This window comes from Haplochromis burtoni, unplaced genomic scaffold (assembly GCF_018398535.1).
Source record: "Haplochromis burtoni strain Fernald_Lab_line unplaced genomic scaffold, NCSU_Asbu1 Contig_253, whole genome shotgun sequence".
Taxonomy (NCBI): Eukaryota; Metazoa; Chordata; class Actinopteri; order Cichliformes; family Cichlidae; genus Haplochromis; species Haplochromis burtoni.
The window spans coordinates 29,810-49,361 of NW_024582614.1; the positions used below are offsets into that span (position 1 = coordinate 29,810).

The following is a 19,552-nucleotide window of genomic DNA, read 5'->3' on the forward strand; positions in this document are numbered from 1 at the left end:
TTTTTATGATTATGAAACTTTCGTCCCTGACTCAAATGAATGACATGAACGAATTACAAGTTTTCTTCAGATGGCTTGGTCTCTCTGTTTCACTCGTGTGGCTCTGCTGCTGCACTTCCAGATGTTCTGATATGTAGTCGTGCCTCTTATGACTTCAAGCTGGAGTAAGGGGGAGCGAGAATAAACAGACTAAAAATAACTAAGGAGGAGTGACTAAACAAGGTTGTAGATCATTTCTGAAGTGTGAAGGAATGAAACAGATAGGAAGACAGGCTAAAGGGCTTTTAATGCTTCAGTCTTAGCAGTTGAGAGCTGGTCCTGAGCACGACTTTGTCCTGGAGGAAGGCTTCACAGGAAAGAGATAAGGGAAATCTGCTTCACTGAAATAACTAGGCCTCAGCATTTGTGTGTGCAGACCAGCAGGAAGGGACATAAAGTATATTTGCTGAAGTTTTTGAGTTTATTGAAATATTTCTTATTTATACATTTAAAAGCAAAACACTGCACATTTTAGAATTTATCACTCAGATCAGTCAGACTACATACACGTTTTCATTTACCAGTGTGTGTGTGTGTGTGTGTGTTTGTGTGTGTGTGTGTAAGATAAGATAAGATAAGATAAAACTTTATTAATCCCTCGGGTGGGTTCCTCTGGGAAATTCGGTTTCCAAAAGCACAGCACCGACAGAAGTTACAGTTACAGAATATTATATATACACACACACACACACACACACACACACACACACACACACACACACACACACACACACACACACACACACACATATAAATACAGAGACATATAAATAAAATATACGAAGGGGATAAATAGAATAAATAGGAATAAAAAATAAAAATACAAGTGAATTGCACATTTCAAGTATTGAGTCTATTGCACTGTTGACTATTTACAAAAGTATTGCACAGTGAGGTGAAGAGGCACTACAGCTTAGTTGTTCCCCTCCTTTGTCCTCCTGTCTCCCCTCCCTCTCCCCTTTAAACAGTTGTGTGTGTGTGTGTGTGTGTGTGTGTGTGGTGGTGGTGGTGGGGGGGTCGTGGTGTTTAGAGGACCTGACTGCTATGAGGCTGACATGAGCTCATCGCTTATTTTTCTTAATGGGATTTCCCCGAAAATTCAGATTTCCCGGATGGATGTTTTTGATTTCACTTTCCCAAAGAGAAGACCAGCCCGCTGATCCACGCCCACAGCTTATAAAGGAGCGTGGACCTCCATGTTGCTATCTGTTCTGCTCTCAGTTCATTACAGACACCATCTGGCCAACAAACTTTGGGCTCGGAGATTTTTTATTAACAAACGTTTTTTCTTTTTCGTTTTCCCAACGAAACTATCTGGACACGATGCTTTCCTGTTACCTTTTCCTCGTTATTTCTTTGATGATCTCCTTCCGAGACGTCCGCGTGTCCGCCTCTGGTAAGTGTCCCGTTATCTGTTGTGCTCAGAGATTTTTTTCCCCCGTACTTTTGGGGGGTAGAGTGTTGCTGCTTCAAAGTAATACAACAGTTTGACGCTTCGTGTTTTTATTATGAGACTTACAGATTTAATTATTTCATTATGTCTCATGTTATTAAATAGATGGGGGGGGATAAAAGGAGTCAACATAAAGTTTTACTAGCAAAGTGCTTCTTAGAATCGACCTCCAAAATCTCCGGACCCCTCTACCGATGGAAAAGCATTCTTCCTAAAGCTGTTCATTCGTTTGGTGTTTTGGTGGTGGCTGAGAAACCAGACAGTGTATAAATTAGAGCGATAAAAATGTATTACAAAGTGGCTCCATGGCGTAGGGATTTACAAATTCTCCGCTTTGATCCATTTGGGACTGTGTCCGGATGGCAGCTGACCTAAAAATCTGCCACATCAAACTTCATCAAGCTTCCCGCTGTGGTGATCTGTTGTTGGGAGCAGCCGAAAGTAGCTTTCCTACAAAGACTGTCAGACATTTTCCATTTGTGATGAATATATTTGCTTAGCAGGAGACTTAGGAAAACTTCATTCAAATAAACTACAGTAGCCTGTAACCTGCACAGTTACAGTTACTCTTTTTCACATATCTGGATCTGATCAGGCTAACCCACACTGGTTAAACTGATTTGAGATCTATAGTGACCGCGAGGTCTGTAGCATATAATTTACATGCTTTTTTATAGTCATTAAACCAATCAGAGACCCGGGTCTCTGATTGGTTTAACTGATGTTGGTTTAACAGATTGGTTTAACTCACACTTTATGAAAGTGAGACCAATTAGGATGGAACAGGATCGACTGATCACTCAGAACAACTTTATGATTGATTTGCTCTGACTGTGCCTCAAGGAAAGATGCACATAAGGGCCAAAACTTCCCACTGCAGGGTTCGACTGTTCAAATTTTTCCTTTAACTTGTCACCAGAGTGTAACTATGCAAACAACGTCTCTCTGCTTTCTTAATCCTTATTCTTATTCTTATTATATATAAACCTTGTACAAAATGTTCTGATATCAATTGAGAAGTTGAATCTACTTGTATAATCTTGCTGATTAATTTTGTGTTTGATTTTAAATAAACATATACACACAGAGAACAGCAGAGCCATATAATGTACAAAGATTTTATTGGGTTGCAAAACCTTTTATAGGATACAAAATATACAGTAATGTCTGACTAAAATAGTGCACACTGTGTATGAAGTGTATCTGCTAATCTACCAAATAACAACACTGGATGTGTTTCTTACAGGTTCTATCTGCACAGAATCTCCTGTGTTCACTCCATCTGCGCTGGTAGTGAAGTACGGTGACCCAGCCAATGTTACATGTGTTGTATGTCAGAAGGACTGCAGTGGAGATGTTTCAGGTTTGGAGCACCCTGTGGGAAAAGTTTCACAAAATGGAACCACGATGTTCTGGACAGTTGACAGACTGACTGAATGGGGCATATCTCTACAGTGCTATTATACCAATGATGCTGATGTTCAGTGTACTAGCGTTCTGAATCCAACTCTTTATCGTAAGTATGTTTACTTTATACCAGGAGATGCATTAGTGAATTTTACATCACTTATACTTAGTTATAATTCTAAAGTGAAAATTGCTTTATAACCTTATTATTATATTTATTAATTATTTGTGGAAACATACAGTTGGATGGATTCATACTCTCAGCTGCTGCAGACCAACCTCTAGCTTACATTCTATGTTGTTCTTTACATTTTTGTTTCTTTCCTTGTCTTCACAGAGCTTCCAGAAAGTGTCTCCATCAGCTTTGTAAACCACACTGAGATGATGTTTGAGAATCAGCAGTACACCCTGCAGTGTAGCGTACAGAACGTAGCTCCTGTTGAAAAGCTCAATGTGACCTTCTACAGAGGAAACACAGCACTGCGTCACCTACAGTCCAGGAGTGAACAAAAGAAACCAGTGAATGAGACCTTCACTCTGAACATCACCCCCAGTAGAAAAGATGATGGAGCCCAGTACTGGTGCGAAGCCAAGCTGGAGCTGGGACCAGCTGGACCACAGAGCCCTCCAGTGGTGACATCAGAAAAATTCTCTGCTCCTCCAGTCTACTGTGAGTCTGAGAGAAATAAAGACGCTCTTTGTTCTGTTCCTCAGAGTTTAACATTTTGAGCATGTTTCATGTCACTGGTTTAGTTTTATGTCCCATTACTTTACTGTTTTGATTCTTCCTCACACCTCTCATCACTGTTAATGAACAGGCTCTAAAAAGCATCATCAACAAACTGTTGACTGACACAAGCTGATGAACATAGTGGAGGATTTAGCTGCTAAAAACTAAAACACTCAGTGTGTTTGTAGAGACCAAAAAATAGAACTCCACTTTGTTTGTGAACCTTAAAAAATAATAATAATTGTGTTTAAACTCTAAATGAAATTTTTTTAGTATATATCAATTTAAATCTGGAAGCAATTGACTGCAACAAATCTTCAAGAAAGAAAAGTCTGTTCTTTTTATTATGTTAAAGCCACTCCAGAAAAACTCATCCACTCCTTTCAGAGTGCCATATGGCTAGAATAACTCTCTGAACTGTCAGACTGACCTATTAATGTCACACTGCATGTAATATAAACTTTATGTCAGATGTTTAGTGCGGTGAGCATTAACCTGCAAAGTAAGTAGAGCAGTTAAACATCATGAAGTGGACAAACTGGTAAAATATGATCCTTTGAAATCTTAAAGAGTAGAAATTAAGCGAAATGGGCTGAACTGTGGACAGTGCTTTCCAGTTTCTGCTGTATATTATGTTAGTGAATAATCTGTTTTACGTTTCCAACGTGTTAAACATTTTCTCTGTCAATTATCACAGATGAAAAGTTACAGAGATTAACAAAATTGCGCGACTGTGAAAACAGGCCCATGTTTCCCTATGTTGAATTTCTCTTCCAAAATTGTTTGTTTTGCTAAATCTTTTGTTCTTTTTTTTCCTTCAATAATCACACAGATGGGCCTGAGCTCAATGAGCCACCAAATCCAGATGTGATCACAATCACGGAAGGAGACACTCTACACCTGAACTGCTCCTCTGTGGGAAACCCCAGCCCCTCATACACCTGGACACGCCCAAAAAATAGCTCATCTTCCTACACTGGCAGCGTTCTCACTATCAGTTCTGTCGGCTTTGAGCATGAAGGACAGTATATCTGCACTGTGAGCAACACAGTAGGGAATGTCACCAAGGAGTTTAACGTTGATGTACAAGGTGAGATTTTAGTTTGTTTTTCACATCCAGTTTCAATTCAAGCAGCGTTTGGATATTTTCTGTTTGACTCATTTGAATATTCTCTTTTTCTGTTTTCTTTACCAAAGCCTCTATTCCCAACTCTGCAGCTTTCCCCTGGATATGGATAATAGTCGGGGTATTTGTGGCTGTTCTGTTTGTCCTCATACTTTGTGTGCTATGTTGTCTTGTCTATAAACAAAACCGAAAGGGAAGCTACAACCTAAAGGATGTTTTACGGTTTCCTATGCGCACTGCCTTGCCTCTGCAAAACTGCGAGAATATCTGAACTGTGGACAAACAGTCTGGAGCAGTTTCTTCGACATTAGGTGCTGTCTAATTCTTCAAGTCAATTTGTCAAGTTTGACATCATCCCGGTTTGATTGAGGTAGTGGTTACCTTCCTCTACTGATGACATCTGATGACACCAAACAACAAAAATGACAGCATGAAATGAAGACTTTAAGTGACGTGACCGGTGACCTAAATACTGAATGGAAAAAAAGCTTCTTTCTCTTTTAACAAGCTTCTGCTTTTAAGGTACTGTAACACAGTCAGCAGCGGTTCTGCAGTCACTTCCTGTAAATATGCTGCCTTAAATCCAGGTCTTGGGTTGCAGCTTTTAAGGAGTGATCTCTGGATTTCATTGTAGTGAGTGTGGAATTCAAAGTTCCCGTGTCGATATAGACTGAAAACATAGGATGTCACCAGCTTTTTCCTTGAACTGTTACACAGCCTGGAATTTAGTACTGTTGTCATGGCAGCAGCTTACTGGCCTTTGTCTGTATTTCTGCCACTACTTTGAACTAGTAGCAAGATGTAAAACATTCTCGATTTTGACTGTTGACTGCTGAGAAAATCGAGTTCTATGAGAAATATTTGATATTATTTTAAGTTATGTTTTCAGTATTTGGTGACTGTAAAAGTACAAACTCAAGACTAACAGGACACTAACTTAAAGATTCTGCACACTTTTTTTTTTTTTCAATTTGTTTTGGCAAATGTGAAAGTAAATTAATGCTATCAAATCCATATGCAAGCAGAGGGCTGAATATCCACTATCACTGCTGTGTGGATGAACATGCTGTTTAACTGTTTTGTTTGTATAAAAATAATTTAAATGACTTTGTATGTTTATTTAGACATGTGCTTTTTTTGTACTAAAGTCTAAAGGAGAATTTCTGTTGCTTCCTTCAACGAGTGTAGTGGCTGTAATTGTGTCAGGCTAGCTTTGCACTCCTGACCTCCACTGTAGAGAATCAGAGGAGAAATGTGAAACATGCAGGTTATTGGCTCTGCCAGCACGCTGCCTCAGACTTGCAGCTTCCATCATTGCCAGGAATCTGGAAGAGGAGCGTGCCAACTTAGAGCCATGCTTCTACCGGCTGATGGGAAATAGACAAGGCTGAAGTGTTTTGTTGTTCACATCCGTTATGAAATTTCCACTGAAGCCCTGAAACCCTCAGAAAGTCTAAAGTGTAAAAAATAAGTGGTCTCTGTGACACCACCCACTGGCTGAGGTTTTGAAGCCTCAGGTTTGACACCATCTAAGACATGTTAGGCGTCATGTTTCTGACCTGTTAGCAACTCCCATCTTTCATATATTATCTACGATTCAAACAAACAGCTAGTGACCTACCAACGGTTGCCACATCCATGTATGTTTGTGTATAGTATGTGTGATTGTTTATTGTTATATTGTGGGTATTAGTGAAAAAGGCTAAGTTGTAATAATACAGTGCACACTGGAGCTTGTGTTTATTTTTAAAATGTAAATAAATTACAGAACCTTTTTTGAAAAAAAAAAAATAGAAACATGTATACTGATTTTTTTTTTCTGATTCTATTTATCCTGTGGAAAAATCTCACCTTGTCTATTTGTCTACATTCAGTTCAATTCATTTTTATTTATATAGCGCTAAATCAGGATAACGCAAGGTGCTTTATATTGTAAGGTGAAGACACTACAGAGAAAACCAAAACAATTAGGTGAACCCTTATTAGCAAACACTCTGGCAACAGGGGGGGTGGAAAACCTCAATTTTAACAGGAGGAATTCTCTGACAGAAGCAGACTCAGGGAGGGGCAGCCATCTACTGCAAATGTTTGGAGCAGAGGGGAAGGGAGACAGGGCAAAAGACAGCCAGAGAGTAATAATAACTAAACAATTCAAATAATTAAACTACTAAAAACATTTTTAGTGGAGAGTGAAAAAAAGTGAGTGTGGAAGAAACACTCAGCGCATCTGTCACGGCAGTGTAACGGACTCGGCGCGGACTGAGGAAGCAAGGTTCAAACAGTTCTTTATTAATGACACTGGTGCGCTATATACATGTGAAGGGGTGGAAACACCAGGGCCCCGAGGGTCAACAGGTTGGGGAAACACACGTCTTCGTACTCCCTCCTCTCCTGGTCCGAACAATCTCCACACAAGCAGCTCACTTTCACTCACCCCAGGCGTCACAAAGAGGGCAGATCCAGATAAACCTATTTACAGAGACGTGGATTAGTCAAAGGCAAGTACGGGAACAACAGAATCGCTATAGAGCCGGGCAATACTAACAAGAGTAGCTCAATGTTCCAACGGCGAGTAGTTCAGAGCCCCTGCCTTAAGAAGAGCCAGAGATCAACTGCAAATCACCGGTGATCAGCTGCAGGTGCGCAGGCCAAGGGCGGGAGCCCAATCTGAGCTCCGCCCAGGCAGACAGGCAAGAGAGAGAGCATGGCGAGGAGAGCAGAGAGAGCAAAACAACAAACACTTGTGGCCACACTGGGCTGGCCGGGGAGGCACAGGGACCATGACAGCATCATGGGAAGCCCAGGATCCTAGGCCTACTAATGGGCAGTTCAGGCTTACCTGATCTAGACTTAACTATAAACTGAAATTAAAGAGGGTGCTTGTCTTTTAAGAGCTGATTACACAGAAGAAGGCCCTGAAAGCTGAAGTAAGCTTTGAGCAGTCTGAAAGTGAAAAGCACTAATGGAGTGATATGGTACAATGACGGGTCCTGATTGTTCAAGAGCTTGTATGTGAAATATTTCTGTATGTATATCAAAGTCTACCTGACATGGTCTTTCACTGTGAAAACAATAAACACAAGTAATGAGAGAACTGGAACTGGTAATTACGAATTTCCTGTTTATAAGATTCTTCAACACCAGATTAACTCCTGCACTCTTCTGAATGTCTTTGGATTTCAGGGGAAACTCCGCTGCAGAAGTTGTACATAGGATGAGTGAGTAAATGTGCTTCCTCCCCCTGCTTCCTTCACAGGAAGACATTTCCAGTGAAAGGAGTAAGGGAAAAAAGAGGGCACTAAGCCTGGTTTTTCTTATCATGTCATGCTTATTCACTGAAAGAACATCATAATTGATTTAAAAAAAAAAAAGCACACCCAAACCTCCTTTAACATCCAACTTGTCTTCTTACATTAAACTTGTCTCAGTCCTGTGTAAGCCCCAGTAGAAAGTGTTTCTCCCCCGCTGATGAAATAAGTAATGCTTGTAAACCACTTAAAATATATATCTTGTGCTAAACATAATTAAGGCTGGTGTAATGTCCTCCCTTGTGTTTGTTATTGTTGGAATCACTTCAGTGTGTGAGGCTGGCTGTTTAGCTGTTCTTTAAAGACCTTTCATATTGTACACTTTTAGCCCTGCGATAGACCGGCAGCATGTTCAGGAGTACCCCGCTTCTCATCCCATGATAGCTAAGATAGGCTCCAGCAGCCACCCGCAAGCCTGATAGGATCTCCATTATCTTGAGCTAAAATCAAATTCAAATTCAAATTACTGGATGAATGGATAAAAAGTAACACATGTAACCATTTTTCTCAGCAAAACAATATTCTTCTATGATGTTTATAAATAGCTATGATGTAACAAATTAATAAATCATCAAAGTAGCTTCACTCATCAAAAATGTGATTTGGAAATCTTGGACATTCTGAAAATCAGAAGTTAAATCCCTTTTCTTACTGGAAGGAATGCATTGCTTTCCTGTGAAGCTGCGCTTAGAGCAGGCCTTTCCTTTATGGCATAATCCCCACAGTCATGTGCACAACAAGAACTTCCGATGAACAAGCCTGACACCACGCTTTTTTTCCAAGTTGCCATGAGGAAAATCTGCGCATATAAAAACACTTCCAGAGGAAACATCTGCCCTCCTGTGTTTTTATGGTCACAAGAGTTCATGATGAACTGCAAAACTTTCAAAACAAGTTCAACATGGTGTTTCATTTCCTTTATATCCTTTTATTTGGTAAACTCAGCAAAACTGCTTGAATAAGTTCAAAACTACATGACTACAAGATCTAACGGTCTTTTCAAGAAAACATTGTAAACAAATGTCAAGATGTGACCCTGTGAAGACTTCCCAAAACTGGTGCCAGGAGTCTAGCGGTCCATCTGAACAAAAGGCTCTTATACTTAAACAGATATACGTGTGTTTGCTATACCATATATCAGCAAGAGAAGATACGACCTCTCCTAGAAGGTGTGTGATCTATGCCAAAACCCTCTGAAGAGGAGTGAACGCACCCCCCTCTTCATGTTACACAGAGTTGTTACAGACCTCCTAGGATGAGACATTCTTTCAATCTACAAATGGTTACATACTTCTAAGCATATATATAAATATATATTTCTGGGCATAAATGACAATCCAACAATACAAATCTAACAAAAACACTTCCACTTTGGTAGAGCTGATGGTGTTATAGGAAGGAAGACTAACTGATGTGCTGAATCGGTGGCAAAGATTAAGAGGTGTGGCCCAATACTATTGACCGAAGTGTCAAAAGAAGAGCTTCAAGAAGACTGTTCCTAAAATCTATTTATAGAAATGACAATGAAAACTTGCCTGGAGCTCAGGCTGTGTTGAGGAATAAATGTGGCGACACTAAATGTCAACTTTCAAGTTCACTGGAATTCTGCAAACACATTTTTTCCTTACAGTGTATGCCCAAGTATGTTTGCACACGTTTCAATAAATCATTGCATCTATTTATCATTAATATATAAAATATAAATATGTGTAGTTCAGGTCTCTTGCGCAGCCCTGTAGTTTATAGATAATATATTATAACAATGTAAGCACACCCCCTTTAATCCAACCCTAAGTAAACGCTGCACTTTCAACAAGCGCTTCTTGATGACGTAAGTGGCTGCATTGCGCCTGGCGTTGTCCTTGGATACGGGATTTCTCCTCTTAGCTTGTTTCGCTAAGAAGATTGGACTCCGTCTTTGCTCGCTTGGCTGATGTTTTGTCGGTGTAGGCTCACAGAAGTTGCCTCTTAGTATAACCGATAGGAGTGGGACAGCATGAGCGGTATCGACTACAGCGTGTGGGACCACATCTACGTGTCAGACGATGAAGATGTCACGTGCCCGTTCGTGGACACTCCGAGCTTGTTCAGAATGAGACACCGGGTCAGCAGTGACAGTAGTGCTAGCCGTGAAGTTTGGAGTGCTACACCTGGTTAGTCTTCCCACTAGTAAACCTGTAGTAGCAAACCGAGAGGGAGTAGACAGTTTGAGCAGCCGGTGTTACTTATGTGTAAATATACAGCGGATATACGCAATTCGGCTGCAGGCTTATTTTAAGCCTTTAGTTTCCTAAAGGCAGCCACCGGTCCGGTGATGAGTCACCGATAGAGAAAGAAAAAGCAACGCTGTGTGTGAGATAGTGAGGTAATTCTGTAAAGTTTTGGGGGGTTTCCATATACTTTGCTGTTGGGTAACATCAGGTTATTTTAAAAGGGGAAATTACTTGAAATCCTTTAGCATCTGAAACGTGGTAAACAACAAGGCATTTGAAGGAAGAAGGCAAAAAAAAAAAAATACTAAAAGAGGAAGACAGCTCTTAAAGAGAAGTCCACTGCCAAATTAACAACAACAAAAAATGTTTCCAAAGTCAAAAAAAGAACCACTAGAAGAGATTAAAAGTTTACTTTAAATGATCAAAACATACAAATGAAACCTGCAGTGTCATTTAACAGGAAATGTAACATGTAGCATGTAAAGATCTGCTCCTGATCTCCAAAGTAATAATAGGCTTTCCTGGAGCTTTCAGTCCCCTCCTACACTCTGCTTGATGAGCTTTTCCTGAGCTTTCTAATGCACTCTCAGAGTCTTCATCTCTTTAATGGTAAACACATTAAAAGTATGCTCATCTAAAATGTGTATTGTACACTGAAGAGATGTCACATGTTTAATGTTCGACAGCAGTTTTACTTCTCTGATTTTCATTTTAAGTTTGAAACGCATGCCAGGATTTTGAGAAGAAAATTAATCTAAATGACATTAGTTAGAAGGTAAAAAGGAGTTTGTGTAAGTAAGATTAAAGTGCGTTTGCTACAGTAACACTGTTGGTCAGACTGTGTCTGTCTGTGGAAACTGGCTCTGATAAGCTTATCTCATTGTTACCGTAGAAAGTGAAAGGTTCTAGAGAAACTTTCATTTCAGTATTTCCCTGGCTTCTGTTGCCTATTGTGTCACCTGTTTGTTTTTTTAACACTTTACAGTTTGAAACGTAAAAACTTTCCAGGATAACGGGAAAGTTTTTACGTTAACACCACTGTGTTTGAAATGTTAACTGTGGAGAAGAAAATTCCAGTTAGATTTTTTTGAACTGTGCGACTGTATAAATGTGACCACATCATGTAAACTCACTCATGCACTTACACAGTGTCAATAAAGCTCCCAAAAGTCAAGGCAAGAATTTGTTCAGAGACTGTTGAACTCAGACTCCAGTTGGAGTTCAATGACCTTGTTTTCCCATCTGCACTGCAAACACATTTAAAACTAAAAGAGGCCAAAGGGCTGTGAAAACAAGCTCTGAGGTCTCATGATTGTGGTTATTTGTCACCTTGTTGGTCGCTCTGTAGATTTCATTCTTCTGCGTAAGCTGAGCCAATCATGTGCTGCCTTTTTCAGTCAGGAAGGAACATGTCATGGAGACACATGAGAAATGTGAAAAAAAAATGGCAACACAGCTTCTGTAAATAGAACATTTCAGCAGTCAGTGCACTCTGTGCTGCTGTTTATTTTTAATGTGACTGCTTGCGCTGCCAAAAAAAAACAAAACCCAAGCACATGCAGTTCATCTGTAAGGTTTGGGCTGCAGTACAAGCTTGTACTAAAGTACCACTCAACAGGTTTCCATAGATATTATGTTCTGTTGGACACGAGTTACCATGGTGATAAAGCTTGGTTGAAGAGCACCACCTTCGACACAATGACAACTCTTAACGGTAGATTCACACAGGGAGAAATAAAACAAAATAATGTGATGCTATAAATATATCCAGCTGTTTCTATGTGCAGTGTTGAGCAAAAGTCTGAATCTGTGCCTTTGTTCTATTCAGGTATGCTTTTACTGCACTGGCAGTGTTTTTGAGATCAGTGTCGTGGTGAAAAATGAAGCCGATAGCTGAACTGCAAATGAGTGAAAAAGCAGTTAGTGTCCTAAGAAAATCCTTTAAACCTTTAAGAAATCCTGAAGAGCTATTACTCAAGACCACTTTTAAAAAGGACAAGAAACTCTGGCCCCTGGAAGCAAAACATAAAGAAAAGAGTAGTAGCCCAGCACTTTTTTCACTGTTCTTTTAAGCCTGTTATTAGCACACAGTACCTTTAATATAACGGTCAACCAACAAATCATCAGTGCATACACACAAGCACTACAGATATCACGTTAGATATACTAAAAAGAAACGTGTCAAAGCCAAAACTGTAGCAACCAAAGCACGGCCGTGTCATCTCAATGATATTCTTTTTGGCAGTGGTCAGTCAAAGAGCATACAAACATGCTTGTTTGCTCTTCTTTTTAAATGCAGTCGTGCGCTACCAGAAGTACCAGGTATTATTCTTGACCACTTCACTACCAGAAGTGGTCAAGAATAATATAATCTATAATCTATTATAACACAGCTCAGTCTTTCTTTTTTGTGGCTCAGAGAAAATATTGTGAGGCAACTTAAACTTATTGACCTTTGATCTTTCTCCTACATCAGGTATTGATTTTTTCTGTAGTTTTTAAATGCATTAAAATTCTTTAAAACTACAGAAAAGCAGTACCTGATGCAGGGAACTGCATTTGTACTTTTTTCCTATTATGCCATCTTTAAAGTGGGCCTGCAAAGCCCTTTTTCAGCTTCAGCTTTTTATTCTTAGACTTTGGAAGACTAGCTTGACATGATTCATAGATTAAAAATTTTCTCATTGACCATAAACAGCACCTCACTGCGTCCACTTCCTTGCTTTAAAGTCAGATTTCATCTGATTGGCTGCACCATTAAAAGCAGAAGGTTTAAATAGCTGGTGGGTGGGGCTTATGGTCTCACTGCCAAACCTACATGCCTGAGGTAACCATATTAGGATATCATTTGTCTTTGATAACAAACAGTCTGAAGTATAGTAAAAAACTGCCAGAGATTGAGCGATTAAAGGCGTGTCAGCTCTCTGGGTTACATACACTCACAGTGGGCCAACATTAAATTTGGCACATTAAACAGGATACTTCTTATTTAAATATACTTATTGTATGTTTTCTCCCTACACAGTGTCCATATAGCTCTTGTCTTGGTGTCCCTGTTTCACTTTTAAATCACTTGTGCTTTCAGCTCGCTCTCTGCCTCATGTTTATTTTACTTTTGTCTCTTTGCTCCCGTCCACTCGGGACCTCCACAACAGAGCCGGCTGGAGAAAATGGTAGAGTTTCAGCAGAGAGGTGAAGACCTGGAAACCAGCTTTGCAGAATGCAGGAGGCTATTAGAGGAAGCCCAGGGACGACTTGCATACCTAGAAGAAAGAATGAGGGAAGGAGATGAGGATAAGGAGAGGGAGGCTGAGCTGAAAAAAGTCCAGACAGAAATAAAGAAACTGAAACAGGATGAGAAGTCCTTTGAGAAATTGCTAGAAGAACACCGAAAAGAAGAGAAGAAGCTGCCCTGGAATGTAGACACTATCAGCAAGGATGGTTTCAGCAAGGTAACGCAGGTCATCTGGGTCGCAGGATTTGTCAACTTTTCAGTTTCCTGATTTACATGTTGTCTTATCTTACTTTGCAGAGTGTGCTGAACTTTAAGCCTTTATCAAAGGAGGAAACTGGGGAGGAAAAGGTGGGGAACCACAAGAACTTTCTGGGGAAGTATGGGAAAGAAATCAAACTCTTTGGTAAGTGAGCTGGTTGTATTTGTTGTGTTTCCCCCTATACTCCCACACAATGTTCTGCCTCACTACTTCCCTTATCTCGCTCTCTTCCACTGCTCTCCTCCTTCACCCGGTGGAAAATACGTGTCATTCGGAGTCTACAAATACATTTTTACTCATTGTCCCAGACGTTTCAAAGACACTAAATTTATCATGGGCTCTGGACAGTCCTGTAGCTACAAGTTGTTAAATGTGTTGTAACATGCAGTTTCTACTGATTGATAGCTCCATGTTCATAAGGTGCATGTTCATAAGAAACACTGAATAAGTGAGCTTCTTTACAGTGACAAAAAAGGGGATGGTTTACTGGTCTGGCCCACTTAAGATCACAGAGAGCCGGATGTGACCTGCTCTAAACCGACACAGCTTTTACTTACAGTTTACTAACAGGATATAACCAATTAAATTTTTTTAAGTGTGGATTTTCTGTTTGTAAAATTATGCTTGGAGTGACATTAACAGGACCACACCTAGTAAAATATATCCTGAAGGGACTTCCACTCGCTCAGATTGCCTGGTGATTAAATGCCTTCAGCTTTTGTGTGCCAGAGTTCTTCTGAAACTAAACAAACTGGGGAGGGGTCATGGAGAAGGAGGGTGTTGGGTCTGTGTTTCCACAAGCCCCGCTAATTCTAGAGAATTTCTTTCATCATAGTTAAAACAATGTACAAATGGTAAACATAAAAATGACAATCATTTAACAATTCACTCTAACAGAGGGAGTATGTTTTTAACTGCGTCACATAGAAACGGATAAAGAGTAAAATTTAGTGTGTCCACACACTTTCTTAAAAAGATTCCCCTTTTCTTATCTTAGAAGCTCTCGATTTTTACGACTTATCTTATCAGCCCATATTAATGTTAATAATTATTATTGTTGTCACAGACTTAATGGAGTTCCCCTTAAAATGGGTTGTATAAGCAGTCAAATATTTCTAAAAAAGGGATGAGTTGAGTACCAAGAACAGCAGTGATTTCACAACTGGAGCCAGTATTTCAGTAACTGAAAGCAAAGGACTTACAAAGTGTTTGCTTTGTAAGTCCTTATACACACTGTTATACACAGTATACACTGTTACTGTAGTGGGTATTCATAATAAACATGGACAAAGTTTCAAACAATGAAGTTAGCATAGGGAAAAAGCTCAGGCTTTACGCTGCTCTGAACATTTTTCATACTCTTGCTCCTGATGTCACTGGCAGCGGATATCCCAATACTGTTTATTAAGAGCACAATAGTGGCTGGGAGCAGAAGAAATAACCAGCTGCTATGTTTATGAGAGCAGCTATTGAAAAGGAAGCTGGCTAAAATAAAGGGGAAAGAGCACTTTAATGGTGGTGACAGTGGGTGAGAAGAATTTTCCTGAGAACTGACAAAGCAATGAAAAGAAGTCCAAGATCTCATTTTGTAAGATCTAAAAATATTGAAGCTGATCTCTATTTCCATTCTTTTTTCAATCATATAACTTCTGGAGATGTGCTTGTGCTCAGCATAATGCTCAATACGATGGCGTCTTCCAGGGATGCTGCGGCGCTGGGACGACAGTCAGCAGTATCTGTCAGACCACCCGCACCTGGTGTGCGAAGAGACTGCTAATTACCTTGTTGTCATCTGTATCGAGTATGAGATAGATGAGGTGAGTGCAGTGAGGAGCGTGTGAGTGCGTGTTGAGGTTGAAATTCAGGCAGGTAGAGCCTTCAAAACTCTCAATATGCTTGCAGAAACACGCCCTGATGGAGCAGGTGGCCCACCAAGCCATCGTCATGCAGTTCATCTTGGATTTGGCTCGGACGCTGAAAGTTGACCCAAGAGGCTGCTTCAGACAGTTCTTCTCAAAGATCAAGGTATGCTACTTAAACATGCCTTACTGTGCAGTCGCTATGCTCAAGAGAATTCAGTCATTGTCATATGCGTGCATGTCCATGTCAGACTCTAGATAAGTTGTACCAAGATGCATTTGAGCATGAGCTGGAGATGCTAAAGGAGCGGGTCCGCAGTTCTGCACAGACCCGTATGGAGAACGCTGTGAAAGAGTTGGAGGAGGAGGAAATACAGAAGAGACTGGGCCCAGGTTGTTTGGACCCTGTAGAGGTCTATGAATCGCTACCAAAGGTAGGCCATACATGCAGACACACTCTGGAGAGAATTTTGGAACAGCAGTTTTTCATGCAAACTTCCCGCCCCCAGTCTCTTTCCTTGCTCTCTGTTTTCGTATCCCAGAGTTTGTAGCACACTCTCTTTGTTTTTCAGAATAATTCATGGGGCGTGTTTAGAAAGTCAAAGGTTCCTACACACACTGTAAGCTTCTGCAACATTTTATGCAATCGCACACTGCAGCTAAACACCTCACTGTCTTGTTGTTAAATTGCCTCAACTTTTAAACATTGTTAAAGTGTCCTAACTGTACACAGTAGCTCAGACGCTTTGTTTTGGTATATCAGGTGAAGCTAAAAGCCCAGAAAAGTCAAAACTACAAATTAGCTCAGAGAAGCTGTAATTATCCAGTGAGGAGTGGCTAGGAAGTGGAAGAAGAAATAACAGGCTTTTGAAGGATGGACGATGCAGTCTTCTTAAACGTAGATATATTTAGAGAATATAGCTTCTCCTTAACTATTTAAAATTTAACACATTCACACAACAAAGACGAGCTCCTCCTCCTTCATGCTACACTTGACACATGCTAACCCTGTTGTAGTCATAAAGTAAAGGCCTAATTATCCATGCAGTTTATGTTTTTTATAGATAATTACAGTCCTGTTGTTGGAATATTCTTCTCTTACTCGTTTTGTTTTTTGTTCTTTTTAAATCAAACAGACTTCAGCATTAAACCTAACCTTGATAAGTGATTCTACTTTGAACTCACACGACATTATATAATGTTATTCGGGGGGACTTAGTTGGTAATCTTAACTTGCATGTATTGTTCTGGCGTTCTCATTGGATGGATTGTTTATGCACCTTTACTTTAGCTTCACTGACGTTGTGTTTCACAGCCAAGGTTTCTTTTCAAAGACTGAAAGGTCATTAAAAGTCCCTCTCATCTCATGCCATAAAAAGAAAAGCCTTGTTACTTTGATAATCGTGTAGTTTGTGCAAGTGATCGTGTTGCCATTTGGATAATCAGGTGAGTCGGTAGAATAAAGGTCAGCAGAGTGGACTCCACCTGTCAGACGTGTGTGCAGTGCAAGGTAAACACTAGCAGGTTTACATATGTGCTTCAAATAAGTTATGCTAACGTTTCCTTCTGTTCAAGAAAGCAAGTTCATATTAATATGAAAGGAGAAGAGTGATGAATTTATTGTCTCATAGGAGGTAAAGAGGAGCTTTCATGAGAAGAACATTCAGATGCTGCAAGAAGCTATGAGCAAGCTGGACCCTGAGGTGTGTGTGTGTGTGTCTCTGCCTAAAATAATTTATAGTCATTAAAAGCGGCCTGATCAGAAAGTTTCTGTGTTTGTTCTTGCTGTCTCAAACTGTTGTCACCATGTTTTTTCTGTCTATAGGTAGGAAAATACCACCTGAAGAGGTGTATTGACTCTGGATTGTGGGTCCCTGATTCCAGAGGGGATGAGGATGGGGAGGAAGATGGGGACCAGGAAGAGGATTAATAATACTTTATTATAAACCTAGTCAGTGTACCGATTGTGTGTTGTTATATAAGTGTTGTTTCTGGCTGCTTAGTTTTTAAATGTCTCCATGTTAAACTAAATCTAGTCAATTAACTGCATATACATATACTGTGAAATGTGCATTGTATATTTTTTAATAAAGGAGTATTTGAAGATTAGTTTTAAAGAAGTATTTTTATGAATCAGTTCTTATTATTGTTACTGACAGTGTTGACAGATTTATCCCTGCTGTTAATCATCTTTAAAAAGCCAGTTCTCTCAAACATGTTAATACAATCTATGTTTTGAAACTCTATAGTTACTCAGGATGTACTTTTACTTTCACAGTTGTAGCTGGGTCACGTTTCTCTGCAGCTTATAAAAACACTCTTCTCTCTCAGTATGAACGCTTCATGTCACCGTCCATGTCAGGCGTAAAGAGCAGTTTTTTCTGCTTGGTTGTGTCTGTTGTCCCACTGTGGTCAACAGCGCCACCTAAAGTCGTATTTGGGGAAAGATGACTGAGGTGGTGTGGTAGACAGCTTTTTTGTGATTGTTGAATCTTAAGTTCATTAAAGATGTAACTGTTAAATAATATATCAACAGAGAATGAGCTGGACACATGCATATAATCTATATTATTTAGTTAAATTGAAATAAAGTTAATTCATTAATAGATGTGTCGATTGTTGCATTATTTTGATTTATTTATTTATTTTTATTCTTGCGAAACTTCATTAAATTTTTTTATGTTTTGGCAACATAGCTTTGATAAACTGTCGTGCCAGTGAAGCACCATTGGACTGGATTAAATTTGAATTTAAATATCAAGCTAAAGGCACAAGTTAAATGAATAAAGCAAAAAGAAAGATCCTGTACAAACAAACATTTTATAGATTTATTCCAGTGACTGAAAAGGAAGTTACACTATATGTTACTCAAGCTCAACAAGTACTGAGTTTAGGTCATAAAAAAGTGTGCTGCTTTGAATTTAAAGAAAGACGTTTAACAGTGAGCAGGCTTATTATGCACTGATGACATCATATGAAATTTTAATACAGATAAATTTAAGTTTAGGTCTTTATAGTTCCTGAGAACATCAGCAGCCATCTGTGCTAACTCAGTGACATGAATCCAACATCTTTGTTTTTAATCCTCTTTCTCCATCTTTACTTCACACAGTCTATCGCAGCTTGTGTAATACCCTTCATAGCATGACAGAGGGCACTTTGATGCTTCACTGTTATCCCACACCCCACCCAAAGTGACATCAGATGGACACACTGAAACAAGAAAAATAGAAAAAAATCACTTTAAAAATAAAGAAAAGTTTACTAGAACGTGTTTAAGCTGGTGTAAGTTTATCTTGCTACTATGATTTTTCCAGTTTACAGTGACGGACACAAGACACAATATTTTATGCATATATGCTTGTTTTTATGACAGTGTATCATTGGTATGATGCACCTTATACCATAATACACCATATTATAAGTAAGTTGAGCCAAATATGCTGGCTCTTATTCAGCTATGTTTGAAACAATTCAGATTGAGCGCCTGAAAATCTGTGGAAACATTATCAGTTTATTGCTGCTTTTTGTGGGCTTTTGTGGTTAGGTGCGGACATTTCAGACTAAAACTGGCAACTGTTTTTATTTATGATCACAAAGCTGAACACAACATTGCCGCTTTGGACATATATTAAGTAAACAGTTTGCTTGATCAACGATTTGATGTTTTAGTCATTAAAATGTTGAATAAAGTCTCCAGACCATTCAGATCATTTTCTCTTAAATGACAAACTGACATTTCAGCTCGGGTTTTGCTGCTTGTGTCTACTCTGGAGTTTCTTATGCTGTATTTGTCCCTGGAAGTCTCTCTTACAATAAACTGAGCTTAACTACTGTCCATTTATTTTTCTCTAAGTGCTCTCTCTCTCTCTCTCTCGCTCCCTGCCACTTGCATAATGAATTGCTGGGCCGCTCTCTCTCTC

The 19,552-nt window shown here is 39.5% G+C and overlaps 2 protein-coding genes across 3 annotated transcripts; both read left to right on the top strand.

Annotated features, from left to right (window-relative positions):
• The first annotated feature begins 1,093 nt into the window (after positions 1-1,093).
• LOC102300351 (cell adhesion molecule 4) lies at positions 1,094-5,720 on the top strand. The gene is made up of 5 exons (XM_005938489.3): positions 1,094-1,435; positions 2,739-3,008; positions 3,237-3,569; positions 4,462-4,719; positions 4,827-5,720. Exons 1-5 carry the CDS (start codon positions 1,120-1,122, stop codon positions 5,024-5,026), a joined length of 1,377 nt encoding a protein of 458 aa, XP_005938551.3. The 5' UTR covers positions 1,094-1,119; the 3' UTR covers positions 5,027-5,720.
• A 2,911-nt stretch (positions 5,721-8,631) lies between these two features.
• Positions 8,632-19,216, top strand: LOC102300051 (hsp90 co-chaperone Cdc37). Of its 2 annotated transcripts, none has more exons than XM_005938488.2 (8): positions 8,632-10,167; positions 13,432-13,728; positions 13,809-13,914; positions 15,472-15,587; positions 15,673-15,795; positions 15,881-16,063; positions 17,261-17,332; positions 17,455-19,215. In XM_005938488.2, the coding sequence occupies exons 1-8, from the start codon at positions 10,060-10,062 to the stop codon at positions 17,557-17,559; spliced, it is 1,110 nt and encodes a 369-aa protein (XP_005938550.1). In that variant the 5' UTR covers positions 8,632-10,059; the 3' UTR covers positions 17,560-19,215. The 2 variants fall into 2 exon arrangements, with proteins under 2 accessions (XP_005938550.1, XP_014194293.1); XM_014338807.2 differs by having other exon boundaries at positions 8,634-10,216; positions 17,455-19,216.
• The last annotated feature ends 336 nt before the right edge of the window (positions 19,217-19,552 follow it).

Coding starts and splice junctions, on each gene's coding strand:
- LOC102300351 (XM_005938489.3), top strand. CDS start 1,120: ATGGGATTTCCCCGAAAATTCAGATTTCCCGGATGGATGTTTTTGATT. Junction 3,009..3,236: donor TCTGAATCCAACTCTTTATC/GTAAGTATGTTT, acceptor TTGTCTTCACAG/AGCTTCCAGAAAGTGTCTCC. Junction 3,570..4,461: donor CTCTGCTCCTCCAGTCTACT/GTGAGTCTGAGA, acceptor ATAATCACACAG/ATGGGCCTGAGCTCAATGAG.
- LOC102300051 (XM_005938488.2), top strand. CDS start 10,060: ATGAGCGGTATCGACTACAGCGTGTGGGACCACATCTACGTGTCAGAC. Junction 13,729..13,808: donor GCAAGGATGGTTTCAGCAAG/GTAACGCAGGTC, acceptor CTTACTTTGCAG/AGTGTGCTGAACTTTAAGCC. Junction 15,588..15,672: donor TCGAGTATGAGATAGATGAG/GTGAGTGCAGTG, acceptor ATATGCTTGCAG/AAACACGCCCTGATGGAGCA.